This window comes from Saccoglossus kowalevskii, chromosome 2 (assembly GCF_978046115.1).
Source record: "Saccoglossus kowalevskii chromosome 2, keSacKowa6.1, whole genome shotgun sequence".
Taxonomy (NCBI): domain Eukaryota; kingdom Metazoa; phylum Hemichordata; class Enteropneusta; family Harrimaniidae; genus Saccoglossus; species Saccoglossus kowalevskii.
This window is the reverse complement of record NC_140642.1, coordinates 36988370-37012464: the sequence shown is the minus strand read 5'-3', so window position 1 is coordinate 37012464 and position 24095 is coordinate 36988370. Positions and strand designations below refer to the sequence as shown.

The window sequence follows — 24095 nt, the reverse complement described above, 5'->3', positions numbered from 1 at the left end:
AGAAACGAGGGCTCTCTATATTGACCCAATTACACAAATCAACCAATTTCTGAACTCTGGGCCTAGAAAAATGTTTCAACTAGTTGGTTTGGTTTGTCTTGCTATCTATTTTGAGACATACCCCAGAAATGAATTCACAATGAAATAGTGTTAATCCATCAGTGCTTTTTAAACAAGGATACAATATTAATTACAGGTGTGAACAATTGAGGTAATTGCAGTATCAGGTTGAGGGCGCACTAACAATCCACGAGCTTACACAAATGTTTCAACTCAGATTTGTGAGGAGAGTACAATGTAAGCTCATTCTAGGTCTAATATACTTTATTTTTACTTGGAATTAATAATCGCTGAAGGAATGATTGAGTGAAAATCCATCGTATATACCTTTGGTATATTTTATATTCATCTTGCAAAAATCAATGAAAATAAAATTCATACTTTCGCTAAAGTATTGTACAGTATGTTACGATGTATTATACTTGTATTGTTACATTGTACTTGAAATAAATAATGTATTTAATAGGCGCCAAATTAAACTGATCATGAATGCCGCTATACATTGTGTTTATGACTGCATTCAACTGATTGTACTTCAGATGTACAAGTTCCATCTATATTTGATGGAGGTGTTTGAATTAAATTCTACACTTGTGATCACAATACACGTGTTTCAGAGTTTCTATTACGCAAATATTTTCCGGTTTAGCAATATTCTCACTTGAAAACTGATTAAAAACATCACCCACAAAATCAACCATCCACGGACACCATCTGCAATGCTATTCAGAACAGGAGTACTATGAATATAGTGTACAACGATGTCAAACAATAATCACAATCATAATTTTAATTCTCAATTTATTCTGTGATTTTTACCACACTGCACTCCTGGAGACAAGGGGTGCTGGCTTTCGGGATTGAAAGTGCCAGTCAAAACAAACATCACTAAGGATATTCATGAACAGATATTGGAACATTCCAAGTGAAACTTATAGAAAGATGGCAGTTTTCAGGATTAGTTTATTTTGGCACTCACAATGAAACCAGCCACTTCATAACAAGTTCAAGTTTTAACTCCAGGTTTGTCACCCCAATGTTGTTTAACTACATATGCGAAATATCTAGGTCTTCTTAATTACATTTTTCGTTGTGTTACAAAAGTCATTCTGAATCTTGCAGCATGTTTTATATGGATACTTTTAAAGCGACAGACAGCCCGGATGGCAGTAGGGTAATAAATAATACCAAGAGACATCAATTACTAAGACAAGACTGAGTTTTAATACTCTCAGTATGTACGTAAAGAATAAATTACAACTTCTACATATTCGTACATGCTAGAAAAATTTAATTGCATTTACTAGATTTATGTATTATTTCTTCATTGTATATGCTCTAATTAATCTAAAAGAGCACCTATTTTGTTGACCAAAGCAAATCAAAGCAAATCTAATTTAAAAGATCATGCAAACCGAAAGATACAGTCATAGTACAATTTCTTTCAAAGCTGCATAATAATTCCATGAGTTCCCTATGAGTAGGCTGCATTTGAGCAGACATTGTTAGTGTATAAATGGCAAGCATTAAAGCACGCATAGAACCAATAGAGGTAAAGATAATGCTGAGATAAATGGAATACCTTGAAGGTTAAATTATCACTCCTCTTTTGCCTTCAAGACGAAAAATATTACAACTGCAAAAGTTGGTGTTCAAGCAAAAACACCAAATTTGAATATGGTTAATATACAACTTGGTTTCATCGTAATAAAAACAATTCCGAACTTCTCAAGTAAAATTTTCGATTAAAATGAATCTTTTCTTCAAAACATGATATACCATTTTTTGATTTACTCATCATAAAACTGTACAGTGAACATCAATATAACACAGATTATTGCTGTACACTATTAATCATGTTATACAAATAAAAAAAATCCAGTGAGCTTGGTTTCTTCTCTCTCCTCTGAACTGATTTAACATATCAATATTCTTAAATAACATCTTTCTTGTTAAATAAAAACTATAATTCTTGTTTTTATAACTTCACTTTTAAAAATGTATACAAAATATAATTTTAAATTGTCTTTGATGTGAAGTGTGGTCATGTGACTGATGCTATTGAGTAGTTGTACCAGGGTGTTGATATCAAGGTACAACGAGATGGATTTGTTTTTAACAATGAGAGTATGACAAACAAAACAAGATGTAACATTGTAGTATACAGATGTGCATTCATTTTGGTCTGTACACTCAATAACACTAGTACATCAATGACTGTGATTCCATAAGTCACAAGAGCATGTCTCGTTCCAACACAATGAACATTATTAGGGTACACGTTTGCATACATGTGATGACAATTCATTTAAAAAACAAATATACAGGAACATTGGAGTGTATTAAACAAGCACCATGTAAAGATGGGATTGGCAACATAATTTGTCTAAAAGCTGAATATATGAAATTGCATACAGGTATCCCACAACACTGCATTCCCAACCTTAGTCACTAATCAAAATATGCAGCTCGGCTACTCACATAAACTGTTAACATGTTAACACATTAAGCAACAACCAAATGTTACTTAATACATTACGGGCAGTATAAGGACATATGTGGTGTGATCCAAACAAAACCTTGAAATGTATACTCTTCACACCAACTTTTGTTATTAGTATGACCAACAATTTTTAGTCTCTGAACTACCGGGTACTTCAGAATGGATACAAGCAACAGAAAATTTGAATGTGACATGTCTGAAACTCTGGCAATTAACCCTGAGCAGAGGTGATGAGCTCGTGACCCATTGACTCTGCATGTACTTACAAAGCTTGCATGTCAAAATCCAGAAGTTATCCATTTATCAATTAATGCCTGAAAACATTAAAACAAGTTCATTGGAAAAGAGAATGTACTTGATGTGGGTTTTTCCAGCTATTATACAGTGCAGCTGTTTGAGATGAAATCTTTGCCCAAGCAATAAATAAATAGATATTTTAAAAAAAAAAAAAAAAAAAAAAAAAGGAGTGGGTAACAGTAAATCTGGCCCTTATAATAATCTATAGTACAAAATTTCATTCATTTTTGAATAAAATCACTAAATGTATTGAGATTGCGAAACCAGCTCTCCCACAAGAGGGTGAAAAGTTTCAATGTTAATCAGTGAAGTTTTAACAAATTTTGTGGAATTTTCAGCTTAATAAGCCAAATAAAAAAATCAGACAGGAACCATCCATCTCAAAGTAGTAATACTGAGAAATATATTTTACATAAAATCTTGAATTTAAAAATCAATAAAATTAGTATCAGTATATAAACATAACAAATTGCATCGATAATGGGGTTGCGAATGACATCATATTTCCAATTGAATATAATCACAACACCATTGTCACTCGACCAATTACTTCTTAGTTGACCATGATTTCATATTTTTTACAGTCACACATTATCCAGTATAACATATCAAAAATACTCTGGAGAGAAATGGCGCCTTGTGGGTGTAACCCACACAAATTTGATCTCGGTGATCATAAATTGTTTATATATATTAAAAATGTAAAAATCTATGTCATGGCTATTTGCTACGAGATTTCCATCGCTGTGGCTACTTGTATGGCATGTTGAATTGCTGCTGCTTGAGCTGTAAGCAAAAAAAAAAAAAAAAATATTTTATATTTTAACCACAGCGTTATTTTTCTACTCTTGTTAGTTTTTTAACCCGAGACAAAAATGGCATACAGAGTGAAACTCCAAATTCAGGGATAACATTCGTTTGGTTACTTAGTAGTACATCATGTAATTTATGGATATTTTCATAGACCAAATAGTTCTCAAATTGAACATGCATATTTTAATTTACACAGTACTTGAATAAATATAAATATTCTCAAGTTTGATTCAGCAATTTGGCAAACCAAATTGCAAGATTGCCAACAGTAATCTCTACATCAAATATAGGTCTATTCAGTAAAAGTAACTTTCTCATGGTCAGTTTGAAGATTTATTGTTGATGCAGTTGCACTTATGATCAAGAGGTCATAGGCAACTAATTTCGGAGATAATATTATTAGTAAAAAGTAATATTTACATTTGTTTTTCGAACACAGAGCTGATACTTAACCACTTGGTATGAAATCTACATTGACAATGACAATGTGATCTATCCCTACCATAACCACAAAAAGAATTACAGAGATACCATGTGATCAGCTGACAAAATCAACACATTCTTACCTTCTCTTTCTTTCCTCCTCAGCCTCTTCCTCCTCCTGTCTATACTAGCAACCTCTGCTTTTAAGGCCATATAGATTTTACGAAGTTCTGTCAATTGCTGCTGTATAAATGCTATCCTTTCCTCTGCACAGTTAATGTGAGTCAAATCTATAAGAGACACAAGTGAAGATGTATTAGTTCATCTCATTGCGCCAACATTATTCACACATAACCATGCATATTTGGATGGAGGCTGTCAAACTGCCATAATAGCGCAAATAAATTCCAACTTTCTGTAATTTTATCAAATTTCAATGTTAGCGTGGAAACAAACAAACTTGTTATGCTAATGCTTATAGACTTTGGCCAAAGATTCAAATTTTGATTAATATCTATTTGGAAAACAAGCAGAATTTACTAGAATGTTGATAACTCTTCCATAGGAAAAGTGGCTGAATTGCATATGAAAAAGTTATTTGAATAATCCATTTTTGTTTTGAAAAAAAAAGCTACAAGTAGTGGCCACAATGTATGAAATACACAGGTAAGAACACTACAAGATGTTTTCACTACAATGTCTATCCTTGATAGTTAATTTAATTGCAACCTTATGAACAGTCACAAGATGTGCTTATCAATACACAAATGCATAAAAGTAGCCTTCTAAAATAGGTTGGCCAAAACCACTCTCAAACTACATTTTGTATAATAAACTCTGGTGTATATGGTGAAATATAGCATACCTATAACAAAGTTCCATTTTGATGGCCTGGGTGACCTTGATCTTGGACTTCCTGGTTTGCCATTACCACTGGAACTTGATGAAGCAGATGTCGATGCTGCAGTTGGTGAACTTGGCCGAGCTGGGAAATTACTTAATGTACTTTGAGTTGGAACAGCCTCATCACTATCACTGCTATTTTGTGGCTTGTCTCTAGTGCTATCTCGCCGTGTTCGACCACTTCCTGCACGTTTGCGACTATGTCGCCGCCTTTTTGCTGGAGAACAGTCGTCTGTTTCTCTGTGCCTCTTTCGTGTTGGAGCTTCAGCTTCATTACTGCTGTTACTTTCTATGTTAGCAACATTGCCATTGCTGCCACCCCCACCATTCTGGCTTGATATAGAACTGCCACTTGAATTAAGAGTTGGTGACTCCACCCGACTAGTCACGACTGTAACTTGAGCTGATGATTGGTGCTGTGATTGGTGCTGTGATGTACCTCCCACTTCTATGCTTGAATCACTGTCACTTTTATGCTCTTCATGTACTTTGGAAGGTTCTTGCTCTGGCTGTGGTTGGGCTTCTTGTTGTTTATTACTTGTTATGACTATTTCATCAACCATGGCTGATACAGGCGATTGTTCAGGTGTTGATGGTGGAGTATTAAGTAGTGATTTTGTATTATCACTTTCTTCAGTTTTAAGTTCTTCAGTATTTACACTAACACTTGCTATTGGAGAAGGTTCCTTCTCTGTCACTTCACTTTTATCTGTTGTCTTCTCTTCCTGAGTCTTTGTTGTTATTGGCGTCACGTCTTTGACAACTGTATCACTACTACTACTCCTATCAATTTCTCTTTCTCCAACTCTGCATTCTTTTTCTTCTTTTTCATCCTTTTGTTCTATTTTTTTCATTTCAACTTGACAGTCTGGGAGTTCTTTTTCTTCTTCCTTCTCATACTCAATTGTATCTTTGGGCTCACACTTCATTTCTTGTTTCTTCTCTTCTGCTTTCTTTGCTCTACTTTTCCGAACCTTCTTCTTTTCTGCCTTTTCCGGATTATCCTTCTCCTTTATGTCCACGGAATCCTTTTCCTGTTTTTCCATGGTCTCTGCTTTACTTTCTTCCACAAACTCGTTTGTGAAGTCTAACTCCCTACTGGTTGATTCCTTATCCTTTTTAGCCTCACTACTTTTTTTGGAGTTTTCTTTCTTTTCTGCAGTATCATGTTTTTCTCTCTTGTTCCTTCCTTCCAATGATTGCTTTTTTTCTTTTCGTGCCCTTATTTTACCAGTGCTCTCTTTCTTATCTTCTTTAGCTTTGGATTCTGATTTTGCTTTTACTTCAGTAACTGATTCCTGTACTTTGTCCTTTTTACTTGGTTCAGGTGTTGGAGACTTTTCTTTCTTGGCAAGCATAGCTTCTTTTCTATCTCGTCTCCTTTCTTCTTGTTTAATCATCTTTTCAGATTCTTCATCTTTAATACTTTCTGCTTCCACATGTTTTTTCTCCTCCAGTTCTTTGTCTTTTGACACTTTAGCAGCTTTTTCTTTTTGTGATTTACTAATTTTCTCTTTTACTGGTTTCAAAACTGGCTTTTCTTCTGGCTCACTTTCTGATTCTAGAAGAAAAAACAGTAATGAGAAAAACTAAGTGCCCAAAACGCCATTGTAATTCAATGTCTATTTGGAAAATTTACAAATGCAAGCACATTTATTGGCATTGTTTTTGAGAAAAACTGAACTGACAATGAGACTCTACTACTTCCTGTTATTCTGCAATCAGAATATGCTTTGGTACAAAAACATTAGCCAACAGTATCGCCTTTGACTTGGTAGTTCAAATTTGAATACTGTGTTGCACCGACACAATTATTTGAGAATTCCTGAAGGCATTTTGGTAATACAAAGTGGAAATGAATTATCAATATCAAAGATTGATCTGTTGGAACTGATTTTGACAACAACAAATAATTTAACAAGCAGCCTATCGGCTGAGATAGCTCCGCTGTTAGCAATGCACATTTCAATTAAAGAACTGAAGACATCATTAGAAAATGAACAATATGAATAGTATCAAAGCAATCGGACTTACAGTTTTTAACAAGAAGTCGAAAATATCACTTTTTACCAAAAATTACAAAAATATTCACTAAAATAAATTAATTAGAGAATTGAAGATATCATCACGAAATAAACAAATCTGAGAGAGGTCCACATGTAGTACATATATATGTAGTATCAAAGCAATTGGACTTGCGGTTTTTAACAAGAAGTCGAAAATATCAGTTTTTACCAAAAATATTCACCAAAATTAGAGAATTAAGATATCATTACAAAATGAACAAATCTGAGAGAGGTCCACATGTAGTACCTATATATGTAATATCAAAGCATTTGCACTTGCGGTTTTTAACAAGAAGTCGAAAATATCAGTTTTTACCAAAAATGACAAAAATATTCACCAAAATTAGAGAATTAAAGATATCATTACAAAATGAACAAATCTGAGAGAGGTCCACATGTAGTACCTATATATGTAATATCAAAGCAATTGCACTTGCGGTTTTTAACAAGAAGTCGAAAATATCAGTTTTTACCAAAAATGACAAAAATAATCACCAAAATTAAAGAATTAAAGATATCATTACAAAATTAACAAATCTGAGAGAGGTCCACATGTAGTACCTATATATGTAGTATCAAAGCAATTGGACTTGCGGTTTTTAACAAGAAGTTGAAAATATCAGTTTTTACCAAAAATGACAAAAATATTCACCAAAATTAGAGAATTAAAGATATCAACATGAAATGAACAAACCTAAGAGAGGTCTACCCAAGGTACATATACACCAAGTATCAAAGCATTTAGGCTTGTAGTTTTCAAGAAGAAGTCGAAAAAGTAAAACATTGACACGGACGACGACGACGGACAATCACTCATGATAAGCTCCGCTCGACAAAGTCGACAGCGGAGCTAAAAAAAAACAATTTTGAAATGTAAACTGAATATGGAATGAGGTATTTATGGCACTTCACTATTGCTAGTAGTTTAGCACAGTTACCATAGTCACATTCACAACATCTTCACAGCAACCGATATCCAAGGTGTATTATATAAAACCAACAAGTTAAAATAATACATGGAACAACTTGACTTCTTTGTTAATTTAGGTCTTTGTATATTACCAGGACCTGGATTTGTTTCAGTATCACCACTATAATTCCCCTCAAAATGTAGCCCTGACACCACTCTACAGTTTCCACAGGGAATGGTAATGGTACAACCCATCTGTCACTGATTCAGATCAAGGCATGACCAGGTCATGACATCACTAAAAACCCTAGCATTACCATCTAAGCTAATTATTTATTCTGAGCATGGATGAAAATCATGAGAAAGACCCATTCAGGATTTTTAGATCTGGAAAAAAAAAATTATGTGCATATTCGACAGACTTGTTCATCAACCTGCTATGTTTCATTGATATCTGCGCCTGAAACAGGGACTAATTACCTGCCAAACAATTACCAAGACAATCAAATTCAGGGCATTTTCAAGGGGATAGACACTTAGCTGTGTGGCATTGAACATAGAAATGCCCTAAAAACAGGGATGGACACTTAGCAGAGCATGGGCACTGGGTCAAACCAATGTAAAAGTACATGGAGCTGGCAGAATAAGGGTTAATTTGGTCATGGATGTAGGTATTCACAGTTTCCATCAAATCCCACATTGTACTTACCACTACTCTCCATACTTTGTTTGCATTCTATTGGACCTGAACTTCTCCTTGTTCTTGTTTTAGCTGAATTGAAAGGAAACTATTTGTAAGAACATGTAAATTAACAATTCAGTAAAACAATCCAAAAAATAGAAGGCATAGCACAATCTATGCTTGAAAACCAGCTGAGTGTACCCTTTCATTACCAACCCCTGTGTAAAGTAGAAAACATTTCCAATTCATTATCTATCAAATAAGTTGCATACTATTTATTCAATGATGAAGAAATATAAGATGTCGATCTATAAACTCAGTATTTCGGAAGCTAACACTCAGTAATTTACATAAGCATACGAGGTACTAATGAAGGAAATACACTGAAACAAATATTAACTACACTTTGGTCGTGTACTTATATGCTACCCTTTTGCAAGTGACAAAATACACACAAAATTTGTAGGTGTTCATCAGTAGATCTATTATTGAATATACATGGCTATAAGTTTGTAATCCAAGAAGGTTGTGTCTTTTGAATTTATCAGCTACAGTTATGGAAGGGGAATATAAGAAAACGTGAGCAAAATGTTGTTCTCCTTCATTTTGTTTTGTGCAATTTTTTGTTTCCTTGATCAATTAGCAGTATTTTTTTTCACACTGTACTTAAGGCTTACAGATATTTTTTAATAATTGATTGTAATAATAATTAATATTTTTATCTTGTGCAAATTATTTTTTGAACCAATTCTGCCACTGCCCCAAGTCAACCCCTAAGCACATGGTTGTCTATTTAGGTGACACCACATCTGAGGGTTTTGTTTCAAAACTAATCACGTCAATGTTTATTAATTCGCTAACTATTAAACTAAAGAAAGAAACTTCAGTATATGAATATTTGATACAAGATTTTTGTTTGATGTTCTATTGTAATGACTGTAAATCAATTTGAATTAGGGAGAGTGATTGATCAAATGATTGATTTTAAATGGATCCAATATCATTGTGTAAATGCCACCCTGTCAAAAAATGTAAATGCGACAATACCAAAAAATGAGAACTATGTGTTTTCCACAGAAAAAAATTTCAGATTAGTGTACAAGTCTCACGTTAAATACCTCTTATTGATATAGTACGTTGGTTCTATTATTTATCAAAATTACAGGGTAGTGGCGACACTGCTCTATCACAGTCTGGGGAGAATGCAGTTCAATTAATGGAACATAATATAACACTATAACTATTCTGATACTCACCTTCTAAGCCATTAACAAATGGGTTATCATTCAAACTATTTCTGTCAGATCGAGTAATCCGTGTTCTGCTAGGGACTGGCGATACTCTTCTGGGAACAGGTGATGTTCTTCTTGGGACAGGTGATGCCCTTTTGGGCACAGGTGATGCTCTTCTGGGAACAGGTGATGTTCTTCTTGGTACAGGTGATGCTCTTCTAGGTATGGGTGATGCTTTCCTAGGGGCAGGTGATGGTCGTCTTGCGGCAGGTGATGGTTTGCTGGGGACTGGTGAAGGTGATGACACAATAGGCGACTTAGGTCTACCACTACCACCTTTTGGTGTAGATGGTTGACTTGTTTTTCCTGATGATGGTGGCCGACCACGCTTGGCTTTAACTTTCTCTTTTTCAACACTTTTAGTTTCTTTGTCCTTGACTTTTTCCTTCTCTTTTGATTTCTCTTTTGTTTTTTCTTTCTCCTTCCTGTCACTTGTCTTTTCTTTCTCCTTGATCTTCTCTTTCTCCGCCTCTTCCTTTACCAACACATCTTCTTCAACATCTTCTTTTTCCTGTTTTACCTTCACCAAACTCTTCTTCTTAGTTTTCTTTGATTCCAGTGATTTAACAAGCCTGTTTAAATTGACCCATTCATCATATCGCACATTCCAACCACTATAGTGTACATAGTACATCATATCACTTTCTTCTTCTTGTTCAATGTCAACAATCTGTTATTTATGAAAAACAAAACAATTGTCATTTTTTGTGTAAACAATAGAAATGAATACGTTTAGGAAACAATTACTATACTGACTGCAGCACCAAGTAGACAAAAATGATACAAGACACGCACATACGCTGGTTCACATAATTATTTGAAAAGTCATGTCCAGATACAAAATAATTTTTTTTCAAAATACATAAATTTAAAATAAATCTTTTCATCCTCCAAACGTCACTTAACTAATTCGGATTACTCTGGTGTAGTAATTCTTGGAAGTTAGCAGTAATTGTCAAATTTGTCTATTTGTGGTCAGTATACTCAATATAAGCATTTGCAACAATCTTTTAGAAGACGATAACGTACTGATTGACAGTACTGACAAACTGAGCAGTTAATTATAGCTAGTTCAATGCAAGCAGCCACATCGTTAAACAGACACATAATTCTTCCTGACCAAACGAAACCACATATTTACCTTAGCTTCATAGACTTTCTGTGTTCTTCCTCTTCCATATCTGACAGCCACTTTATCACCAATGTTGAAATCAGTCTCTCTCATTTCATCACTATCAACAATTCCACTGTAGACACAAATACGTAAAGTTAAAACAGAGCAGATGGGTGACAAGTCACTGAGATTAATCCACAAGTCCTTGTTTTTTATCTGCATGGGGGACCCTAAGTACGGTATTATATAAAACTAGGTGTGCCCTTATTATTTGAGAACAACCATTTATTAATGCATAAATATATTACTCACATTTCCATGGCAGTTTCTTCGTTTAACTCTTCCTCTGGTCTTAGTTCTGTATCTTTCTTCTTTTTCCTTTCTTTCTTGTCTTTCTCTCGCTCGCGTTCCTTTTCTTTCAACCTTTCCTTCTCTCGCTCCTTCTCCCTTTCCCGTTCCCTTTCTTGTTCTCTTTCCAATTCTAGTTCCCTTTCCCTTTCTTTTTGCATTTCAAGTTCTCTTTCACGTTCACGTTCACGTTCTCTCTCCCGCTCTCTTTCTTTTTCTTTGGCCTTTTCTTCTTTTCTTGCATCAGATTTTCTGCCAGGCTGTGTATAACAATATGTCAAGACATACATTGGATAATTCAATTTTAAGATACACAGTTGTACAGGGTGATGGGATGAGATAAAGCAGTCCAAGATTAGATTACAAAAAAACTGAATGTTGAATGAAAACAACAATGACAGATTTTCTCTGCATGTACCTTGCCTTTCATTTACAATGGTACGGACAAAGTAAATATTAAGTAATGAATAAAATAGAAAATAATGTTTTACTTGGCACTTACAAAATGAAGATTAATTTATAATATATCCTCATTCCAAGTATTAGCTTATTCAAGGTAAATAAGTGCCAATTAGTAAAACATGATATAAATACAATCTTATTTCTCACCTTTTTCTTTGGCTTTGCTTCTTCTTCATCGAGTGACTCTCTGGCAGGTGATGGACTTAATCTTTTAACAACTTTTGGTTTCTGCTGTCTGAGCAGTCTACTACTACTACTGTACCGTCTTGTTGCTGTGAATCCCATACCAAGTTTACGACAGTGGTCCTCAAAAGCATAAAGGTATCTGTTTAAAAAAAAGATATATGTGTTAATAACATAGGAAGCAGTCATAGTCAACAAACATATTACTGGTGGGGAAAATCATGGCAGAAAATCAGCGCTGAAATATTGTTTTTATCAAAAACAAGTTGACCGTGTAATGGTCCCTTGAAGGAATATTGTTTGGCCGAAATCAATGGTTTTTTATGTTCTTCCAGTAAATTTTATGTGCCAGTGTACAGTAATACACACTTCTACAACTAACAGGTTGGTACCGTGGCGTTAGGGTCCGGCCTGTACCTGACACTACAGTGTATATGGTTAGATGAGGCACTACAACAGTTACACCAAATTTCTCTTTTTGATTTCACTAATGGTTAATAACTTCATAAAAGTACCCTTTTCTTACTTTTGTTTGACAAATAAAAACATTAATTTTAAAAGTGATATTTTCGGCAAGCCCATTATAACCTCGTCACTGAACAGCCCTGAATTTTGTAAAATGTTTGTGTTGGCATATCAGGCTGTTATCTCTCACTGCATTACAACAAAAAATGTTATCAGGAAAGTACATACAGGAAAGCATACATTCGGACAGAATGAGATGATATCGGGTCAATCTAAATAGTGTATAACTGCCTCATAAATACATCATAGTATTCTTACTTATTGTAGGCAGCTTTAATGTTGTATGACGCAGCAGAGTTAAGTACTGGGATACCCATCTTTGTATATATCGTTCTCCATTTCTGATTGTCTGTCACTTTCTTACATCCTCCCAAGTCTTGAACAAGTTTATAAAGTTTATACAAATTTAGATCTCTATAGCCCAGCACAGGTGGTTTGTTGATTGGCGTACCTAAAAATAAAAAAAGTATACATCACCATGGGTTACCAAGGTATGACATTTGTTACTATGGTGAAATAAACAATTATATTTTCTATTAACTATTAATATAAAAACCAACCCCGCTCCTCCATGAATTTATACAGTTCTGCCAGCCATCTGTCTTTTTCTTCATCATATTCATCATCCGAGTCCTCCTCTATCTCCTCATCCCCATCCACTTCTTCATCTTCACTGCTACCACTTTCTTCTTTTTTCTCCTTCAGCAAGTTACCATCCCATGTTGGCGGTAATTCATCTGTGTCTTGAAATGCTATTGCTTTCTCAATTGCTGCAACAATCATGAAATAGTATCTCTATTAATTTATGTTAAGTGTTTTACATGGGTTTCAAAAATATTAAAAAATGTACTTTGCCAATTAACTAAATAGTATGAATGCACAATATATACAACTATTTTGACTTGTGCATACCTGGTTTTAATCCTGAATCTGCCTTTGATAATGTATGTTCTTTCTGAATAAAGTCTCTCATATCTTTTCTTGAAACGCTGTGACTGTAGAAAGAAAAAAAACAGTTAGTACATACATTTCACAAAAACAGGATTCTGGTTGTAGAACCTTCCTGTTAATGGCCCATTATATTTTTCGGAGCATTAATGTATCCTGCCATTGCTAGTATGAGGTAAACTTACCATTTTCCATCTTTGAATGACTTCAATATAATGTGGTCTTTACCCTTTACTTCAGTTTCTCCTGACCTCTGAGGATGGATAATCTGCATAAAACAAAAATTAAAAAAATCTAAGTTGTGCATACATGGCTGAAAGCAATGCAACACCGAGAATGACAAGAGCACAACAGCCACACCAACTGTAATAAAATCAAAAGTGCAGAAATTCAGTTACCCACCAGCGCTGGGTACCATGACGGTTTCCTCTTCTCATTAGTTTCTACAACAACAACTCTGCCCACATCATCATCTTCAGATGTTCGTTTTCGTTTAACTGGTGTTTTTTCAAACTCGCTGTCATCGTCATCATCTTCATCATCGCTACGACTAAGATAAGGAAACAGACTGTCACACAAGAAATTAGCAGTAGTGAATAACCAGAAAGTTGTACCCACTACCATCTGCATCTACTACCTCGTGTCCTGTCCCTCATCTTCACAACACTGCCCTTCACCAACAAACTAACAACCAATACCTTTTTTTTCAATATCTTTGTGCCAGGCGACAGATCTGAACATTGAACTATTGTCCTACGTTTGCTATTTCTAATTATCAGTTCTCAATTATCCAATTTACTAACACTAAAGGAAATCCAGAAAGTACCCACACTGTCTGTCAGGAAAATGCTGACATATTTTGCAACAGAAACCACATTCGTTGCATTACACACCCACTTTAATATGTCCTAATGTATGTAAAAAGTTCACAAAATCAGAAAGTTGACACTGCAACCCTTCATTCATTACACATGCTGAATGAATGCACATACAAATACAACCACAATGCACCATAACAAAAGACCATCCATTATCTCTCCAGAAAAAAACATAGGAATGATTCATTTCATAGCAACAACAGTAAGTTAATCACACGATATTGTGTTAATTATTCCCATAATAGAAGAGATTTGAGTTCTCTGGTTGCAATGTTACTAAGAGCAAGCAAAATAGAGAAGGTGATTTCATAAGCAGTCATCTATACCCTAGATTGCCTTGGTTTTTCATAAATGAATAATCCATCTTTCGAAAGAGTTTTGTGATCATCATTTGATTCTGACTGACAGCCAATAGTAAACATTAAGGCAAAACATATGCTTTCAATTCTTTAATATGTGTGAAATATACTGCAAGAAATAGCCGATTCTCTTTTTGTATCATTTTGCAAGTCAAAAAACAGTATGATGACCAGCACATATTCTTACATTATTAATGGTATTCAACATATGTAAATGAGAAAATGTTTGATTCTGGAAAGGTGAATATTTGTCAGAACATTATTGTCTCCCAGAGATATCTTACATAAGTATGTACGAACATGTATGTGTGTGAATGAGAAACACTGCAAACATCAATATTTTCCAAACATTTTGAAAGCTGAAGTTGGTATAGTAAACAAGTCATGGCACAGTTGAGTCGCCATCTGTTAACAACATTATTTCATATAGAAGTGAATGTGTATATAGATGCTAAGATAAACAAGCCGTTGAATTGTCAAAATCCTTCCATTATTGTACTTTAATATAACAAATGAAAGGTTGGCATTTATATTCCTTTTTTTGTACAAATGTACCCAGCTCTACACTGTGCTAGAACACAATATCTGTTTACCAACTTAGATCCTACCTGGGCAGTATGAATTTGAGACATAACACAATTGCACACAAAAAGATGAAATCACAGATGACCACTTTGCATTGATTGTAAAATGATTGTTATTGAATGTAAGAATAAATTTGCCCCAAAACCAAAATTGGACGTAATCAGACAATGTGAACTTGAGATATAAAAGAATTGCGCAAGAAATATGAAAATTGCTAATTTCGAACAAATCCTGAAAACTAATGGATGTGCTCCAGTAAACCAGCGGGTGCTACCAGTCGCCCATGAAAAAAAATGCTCTACACACACATTTAAGACCATTTTGGGGTTAAATAACGCCATCAGCCGGCCATGGTAAATAGACGGACAAACAGACGGAAACCAATTCATAAGCTCTCAGTCAGGGTCCAACAATGCATGTCCATATGTGTGACATGATGTTTGATCAGCATTGTTGATCAAATCTCCTTCTGAGTGCATTGATGGCAAAGCAACCAGAGAACCCAAACTATATGAATCTAATGGTTTATACAACATAATAGTTGGCCCCTACATAGTACAAGTCTCTGGAGAAAACTAATATCAAAATTAATAAGGAAGTAAAAATAATCTCAATAAGTTAACATGCAAAATGGATAAGCTAATACCCAATACATCTATTGATTACTCTCATGAACACACACTACATCAACACATAATTTTTCACCAAGAATAATACATACCTGGAGTAATGATTGGGTCTACGTCTTTTCCGTGTTTTCTTCCCATCTTTCATCACAGGCGTACCAAAATTCTCTGGATCAGTTAAAGGTAAGTGATCAAGTGTCTGCAAAAGAAAACAACTACTTTAAGCAATCACTGACTATTTTAGCTACCTAGTTAGCTAAACATTATACATTTCTTTAAAAACAAGACATTATCAACATCAATGACTTTATGCAACAAGTGATAATTTCTGAAAACCATGATGGTCTGCAGCCAGACTTCTTGGACTGCACTATGACACAACCTATTACCGAATCTGTTTACAATAAAGTCAAATGCATATTTTAAATAATAGAAACAAAATTCAAAATTTTATGAAAATAAGAAGATCATAATAACGCTGTTCTCCGTAGGAAAATTAATAGCTTTTTATCTAATTAGTATAACAATAGTACACATAGATCACCAACATCAGGAGTCCCTGCTCTATAATGCTCTGGGTAGAAGTCAGAACAAAATGGGGGCCGGTATACTGTAAATTTCTTTGTTTTCACTTGGAACTTGTTTTTGCTGAAAGGAATGACTCAGTGAAAATAAAATCCAGCAAAAATACCTTTTTCCCTATATACCAAATTCAACTCATCAATAAACTTTATACAAAGCAGCCAAATATTTTTTCAGTAAAAATTTGGTTTACAGTACTTATAAGCCACGCCCACTATCGCTTTGTACTATTTTACTCGATCACATCCACTTTTACCATAATTTGAAAGTGGACCAAAACAATTGTCATTGGTTGATAAGTGCCCATCAAAAAAATAACACAATGATACAAGTCCCACAGTCAAATGTGAGGTATGATAATAAAGTTAGCCATTCAAATCATAACGAAATGTAGCCCCAGGAAGTAACCAGTATCAACAGTTTGAATAGAATTAGACAGTTCAACTTAGAGCAGCGATACATGCTAAATCTGGTATTATTATGCTATTTTGGGATAAATACGGTGAATAATCAATCATTTGGAACGGACTAAAACAAATTAAAAGTGGGAGCATGAATAAACATGCTCAAACTATGTACGAAGTTTGAAGAAAAGCTTCTAAAGCAGATGAAGAAGGAAACTAACACCAAATCAATAATTCCATATCACAGTATACAAATGAGCTAAGATAGACATACCTCGCTTTCATTGAAATGTTTTTCACCTTGTAGACAGAGTGCTGTCCTTCTTAGAGTTCTCTCATCTCCATCGTCAAAGACTGAAAGATAAATAACATTAGCATAAATGATTGTACCATGCATAATGTGGTAAATCACTAAAACATTAAGGGTAATTTGAAATAGTCAGCTGGTGGACAGACAGCTAAACCCTCTTGATCTACAGAATATCAGACCAATTACTTACCAACTGTATAAGAACTAGCATCAGTTAGTTTAGAAATGCAGCCTTCCATGAACTGTCCATCTGGATGCTTTGCTTGTATCTGATACCCTACCTAAACATTAACAGAGAAAGATTGTTCACTAAAAAAATATATAAATGTTTGAGTACAACCACCAGTCAAAAAAAACATATTTTGTGCTTTCATTATTAGCATTACAAACAAATAAAGAACAGTGCTAATCCACAAATGTTCATACTGAATTTAAGTGCCCAGGTATGTCTAACAACTGATACATGAGGCACTAATTCATATGGACCAAAAAACAAAAATAGTGTGATTATGCAAATATCATTGTTATATGAACTGTGGAAAAAATTAGTTACTTTGAGTTAGAGAGAAAAATATTTACCCTCAGTGGTCCTTTGACTTGGTCATCAGTAATTACTGCAGTTGAACCATCTTTAAAATTTATCTAAACAAATAAAAATTGTGAGGGAATGATTGATATAGGGGTCATCTAAAACAAAGATGAAATTGTCTCAGTACAAAGTTATACTAGGGCAGTTTTTTGAAACATACAACCCAACATGATGAAATATACAGCAGCATGAAACTAGATAATTTTATTTTACGGTCTTATTTGACAACAAACGATTTGACATTAATCTCGTCAAATACAGCTGTAGCAGAATTAGTCAGTGATATTTACAGTACAATGGAGAGGAGAGGACATATCAATACAATAACACAGTGGCAGATCATAAAACATAACTATATTCTCTTTCTTGCTCTAACAATTTATAACTACATAAAATCATTAGCAATTCTCTCACCTTACACCTCACCAGTTTCTTCAGACACTTCACTTTGGCTTCACAGAATGCACCTCGATATTTAGCACTTACATCTGTACCCACTAGCAAGTAGGCTGGCTCTAGACCCAATCCAATCCCCGCCTGAAAAACACATTATAAAAGTGCAACAAGCGGTCCAATTCAATGAAGTGTAAAATAATTGCATCAGTGAGTACGTTTGATAGATATTGGGGTACATGGCAGTAGAGTAAGCAAGTCTTCTATTACCTATTTCTTACATTATCAAATCGGTTTTGGTGCTTTTGTATTGCCCATGGCGATGACAATCAGCATATTATATTATCATATTCTAAGTGGAAGAAATCCTGGCATACTGCCAAAACACAAATTGTACAGAGACATACAAGATGATTCAGACGAATTATGTCATACAAATATTGTTGAAATAAGACATTATTCCTTGTAATTTTCTCAAAAAACATTCTGCTTTTTTAGAAAATGTATTTACAAGATCTTAGCAAGCAAGTACTAGGTTATGGAACACCACCTGGTACACCCTACAAGATTACATACAGTTTGATGCACAGAATGAATGGTAACATGTGGCACCATGAATGTAAGGTCAAAAACAACAACATCAGATAGTTGTACCACATATAAGTATTACATAACACATGAATGTTAATTGCATTGAGGGTATACCAATTCACAGTACTATTTTTCCTAGGCCAAATCCTGGTGTCAGAAAGAACATGTGAAGGCAAGTAATGAAAAACCCCATAGCTCAACGTCGTGTATTAACAGTATATTGTTCAGATGCATCTTACTGAGACCTTTAATTTGAAATTGAGCATTTTCCAACTGAAACAGAACTGAATCACTGGAAAGTCTCTTGCAGAGTCAAGGTCATTCCACCAATACCAGTCACTTATTATATCAAACACAAGTTGATTTTACTTATTCATGATAAAATACCAACAGCAATCAGCCAACTTTACACATACATTTGCATGAGAAGATCTAATGAGAATTCACTTATTTTTTTCTAGTATAGGTAAGAGGAAATAAACTAGTGTCACTATCCAGATTCGAAACTAACTCTTTCTTTGGTGACCTCTTCATTTGAGAAAGATGACATATTCAGATTAAGCTAATACTTTTGGTGATAAAAAACGACTGACCTGTTCCCAGGTAGAACTAATGTTGGATGAGATTTGGAGATACCGATATATAGATTGGTAAGTACCAAGTTTATGTTGCACGATACACAACATAAACAAGTTTACCTTCAGCTAAATCTAAAAAAAGTGACACGAAACCATATCGTTCTGGTAAGGTTTCTCTAAATCCGCTAGCCACTTTTCAGCCACATATTGCTGGTGTCATCGTCAACTAAACAATTAAGCAGTGTGATATAAAAATCTGTGATCTACGGGGCAGACTTTTGAAAATCAGGGAGAACATGAAATAGAAACAACACAGCTGACATGTTGTAATCATCTCATCAAGTTGCCATCAAGGCAGTCCTTCGTCGCGGGAGAAAACCGAATATCTCACTTACCATTAGGTAAAAATACCTGATATTCTACCAAACAAGGCCGCTTGGTGTCTTCTTACTGTGTGAGATCAGAAACCCAATTTCCCTAATGATCTAGGTTAATTTCTGTGGAATTTTCACAGCCATACAAACATCGAGAAGTCCTCAGCAAGATCAGTTTTTGCCTGTGTGGGGAACAACAACTAGTCATGGGGGGTCTCCCTCTCTGATTGGCTAAACGTCACGTGACTATATAGGACGTTCAACGAGTCAAAGGGGCGAGACGAATTTAGAAGAATAGAAAAATCTATGCAAATAAACCAAAGTTAATAAAATACTTACGTATATACATTATTATACAATATAATATCAAAGTATTTTTTTATAAATTATCAGGGACGCTCTGAAAGTACAAATCATTACAATATTTAATTCTTGAGCCCCTTTTTAAAAATAGTATATTCTAAAACCCCACGATGCAATACGCGCGCTAATTGTGCGCATGCGCATTTAGTTTTATTTCAAAATGGCGGTGTTTTTCGTGTGAGTAAGGCATGGGAACACTGTTTTTCAGGTAAATATCAAGTCATTCATGCCACTTACAAATCACTGTATATCTTCCAGGTTGTTACCTAAATGCATCTTCTTTCCAAAATAACTTTTGTACTGTTTTTCATTAAAACTGTCGAGTGACATTGCACATGAATAATAATGAATCAGCTGTTCGGGGGCCCCAGCCGGGGATTTCCTTGTTCCGTCATGTACTCAAAATAAAAATAGTAATAATTGTTTAGATTGTAAATGCGTTTGTAATACGACTACTAAATATCGGAATACCACAGTTTATAAACCATAATAGGTATGTTATCTTTTGAACGTTTTAGGGGCCCTGAGATTTGTATGGTAAAAAAATTAAATAGATTGAGCTGATGAACTCCATCGGTGAGGGCGCTAGTTGGGCTTACCCGAGCATACAGTGTCTGCCGTCGCACTGTTACGTCATTTGTTTACATCCTTGCCAGCCAGCCTACAAAAGTTGCTGTTAACAAATGTAGCTCATTGGTCAGCACTAGCATATGATCCACTTTCACAACTCTGCCTGAGAGTTGTTTTATTAACAGCAACATTTATGTGTATATTTATTACCAGCAGTGAAACATTTTTTTTGGATGCAAGCTGTTATTGCTAACCAGTCACTGCGCACACATGCAGGCAAAGCCTAAACAAGTGCGATGGTTTCTTTTGTCCAATCATGATTGTGATTAAACAAGATTGTCGATCAAGATTGTATATTTGATTATGCTCAATCATGATCATGATTGATTATCATAATCATCAAAATATAAGCCAAGATTGTCCTGTTAAAGATGGTGGGCAATTAGCAGAGTTAAAATATGCAAAAGTCTAAAAACAGTTTGTAAATTTTAGCAAGCGGCAAGTATACATATTTTTTTTAATAACTTGCTAAGTTTTGACAATTTCTCACTAATATTTTTGTTTTTTTTGTTTATGATTATGACTTTGCCAACATGCTAAGCAAAACATTATAATCACAATCAGGATTGTTTTTAAAGACCATAATGTACTGAAATCCCACATTTTCACTATTCAAGAACTGGATCTCAGTCGTACAGGAACAGATTCTGTTCAAACATGGTACATACATTGAACATAATCGGACCTTGATGCACATTTTATTTTTCAGATTGTGTTCAAACTGGCAGTCATTTTGTTTCAAAGAATGAAGTTCTAAATACATATATTCAACATGCCTGGACCAATCAACTTCAAACTTCACACATTCATCATACATTATATCAGACATATTGAAAATGGCTGACTGGTGGCCATTTTGTTTCAAAGAATGCAGTTGCTGACTCGTATATTGACATGTGTACAATATGGTTGTTCATCGTTGGTACCGATTTGTAACAGGTGGTACCAAGCTCAAAAAAAATAGGTTTGTGGATAGAGTTCACAGCTGGCTACATACATGAAGCTCGCACTTTGTCCGAAAAACAGAACACAGAGCAAAAACTGTTCTTGTATGAGATAGTCTGTCATCATCTTTTCATCAACAATAATTACGTTTTCATCTTCTCTTTAAAAACTACTAGCTTAATTGCTTGGAAACTTTATATGTTGCTACCTTGAGTGAGCCTCTGTCAGATTTTTGCTTGTATCTTCAGTTCTTTATTTTTGGTGAATATTTTTGTTATTTTTCATAAAAATTTCTATTTTCAACTTCATGAAAATTATAAATTGGTTTTAAACTTGATCTATATGAGATTTGTAACAAGATGATAACAATTGTAATTGCCAGGGCAACAACCAAATAATAACTACTGTAAAATCATTTAATTTCACTATTTTGATGTTTTGAGCATATTCACTGTGTTTAAAGGTGGCTCTGCAATCTCAGTTATTGCACCAATGCATCATGGGAAATGTAATTTGCATGGTCCACAGCTGTTATCATTTCAACCGGAGGTGTTAATTCCGTAAGCTAACGTCATGCATTATGCTATTATCCAAAAGAGAACTACACTACCATATGTCAATTTCTTACACCATGAAGCTTCTTATTTAGTTCCGTCCTTGTACAAAAAAGCACATCGGCATAAATAAATGTGGTTTATTTAAATGACCTACACAATGTAGTTATCGTACAACGTTTGCTGTAATGTGTCTTGTCAGCTAGGCAATGGTGACGTTATGCAATAAGAAAAAAATGCCTACAAATTAAAATAAAACTTCTTGATATGACTGTGTGGCACAGGCATATCCAGTTGTTCGACGCCCCAATATACACGAATATATGCGCGACTTGTACATTAGAAAAAAGTCTTGAACACGGACACGCATACATAATGTTGTTGGATGCCAATTATTTCACTGCGCGGATATATTTCAGGGAACATATTCTTTGCAGGATCTTTATAAGTTATTTATTTCGAGACACATTTGTACTTTTTAAATCGGTAACGTCATATATTAAATTCGAGAAGCTTCCTCGACTCAATGCTTGAGGACATATTTTTTGTCAAACAACTGGGACGTCTGACACATATGAATGCATGATGAGCCACTAGAACGAACCCGGCTATTACATTGTATCATAACTTTTATAACTATTGTTATTATTGTGCATTGAGACCAAGTTCTCTCTATTTCAATATTCCTCACAGTGCAGGGCTGGTCCACTATTTCGGTTGAACAAACCCCACTGATGAATAAACTTCACAAAGACCTTGAAAATACAATTTTTGTGGTAGAAATTGTACAAGCCGAATACTTTCTTAATGAACTTAGTAGTTCACCAAAAAAAAAAAAACTTTTTTGAGAGATTACTATGCAAATCTATTTAACGCCAATGTCATAGGACCTTGATGAGCATTAATTTTTTGGATCACATTCTGAATGTTTGAGAAAGACACCTTCCCTAACACATGAAATTTTTATGTTATTGTAGGTACAGAGACTGTATCTACCTTGAATAGTGATGAAGATGTGCTATTATCATGGTCTTTGATTTAACTGCATGAAGTGTAGTAAATATTTATTGTTAAATATGGGAATTTGTGAAGATATCATCAGAATTCAATACACTAAAGGAGGTGGTAAAGTTAAAAAAAATACCCAGTGAGACTGCAGTGCACATGAAAATATATTCAATAAGTTTTTGGTACTCTAAACTCACTATTCACAAAATAATCCTGAATAGTTGTTGGCATGTTAGTGAAAGTTGTGTTAGGATCTGGCTGTTCAAACAATATTTAGAAAAATTATAAAAACTCGCAAGTATTCACTAATTCGGATTAGAATGAAAATTTTTATTTCCACTTGATAACAAAAAATACTTTTCACTGATTTTAATATATTATGTATTGGTGTTGGTAGTGACTACAGAAGTATCATACTCGTACTTTATTGAAATAATAATAATGAAATTCTCGGAAAGTTTTATCAGTACCACATTTTTGACCTATCAGGTCAAAGAACACAGTTACAGGTCAACTAATGCTGAAGAAATTGAGTTTTAAAAAACTTGCTCACAATCAAACTAAATTGAAGTTGAATTTTACATACATTTGATTTAACTGCATGGATTGTAGTAAATATCTCTTGTTAAATATGTGGATTTGCCATCAGAGATATAATCAGAGTTCACTAAAGGTGGAAATAAATACCCAGTGGACAACCACTGGCAGTTCACAATTTATAGAATTTATTGAACCAAAAAGTGTACAATCATTTGGAATTTAGACTCCAATTAATTCTAAAAGTCGGTCAAATTATT

General features: G+C 34.4%; 1 protein-coding gene across 2 annotated transcripts; it reads right to left on the bottom strand.

Annotated features, from left to right (window-relative positions):
- Window positions 1-1261: 1261 nt before the first annotated feature.
- LOC100375899 (uncharacterized) lies at window positions 1262-19993 on the bottom strand. 2 transcript variants are annotated; one of them, XM_006811197.3, is made up of 19 exons: window positions 19820-19993; window positions 18277-18399; window positions 17853-17915; window positions 17464-17554; window positions 17238-17317; window positions 16073-16176; window positions 13932-14097; window positions 13715-13797; window positions 13494-13576; window positions 13142-13351; window positions 12840-13032; window positions 12021-12198; window positions 11376-11671; window positions 11091-11196; window positions 9914-10619; window positions 8685-8747; window positions 4962-6560; window positions 4240-4386; window positions 1262-3646 (listed from the first exon to the last, which is right to left on the bottom strand). In XM_006811197.3, exons 1-19 carry the CDS (start codon window positions 19820-19822, stop codon window positions 3588-3590), a joined length of 4353 nt encoding a protein of 1450 aa, XP_006811260.2. In that variant the 5' UTR covers window positions 19823-19993; the 3' UTR covers window positions 1262-3587. The 2 variants fall into 2 exon arrangements, with proteins under 2 accessions (XP_006811260.2, XP_006811261.2); XM_006811198.3 differs by having other exon boundaries at window positions 13932-14079.
- Between the last annotated feature and the right edge of the window lie 4102 nt (window positions 19994-24095).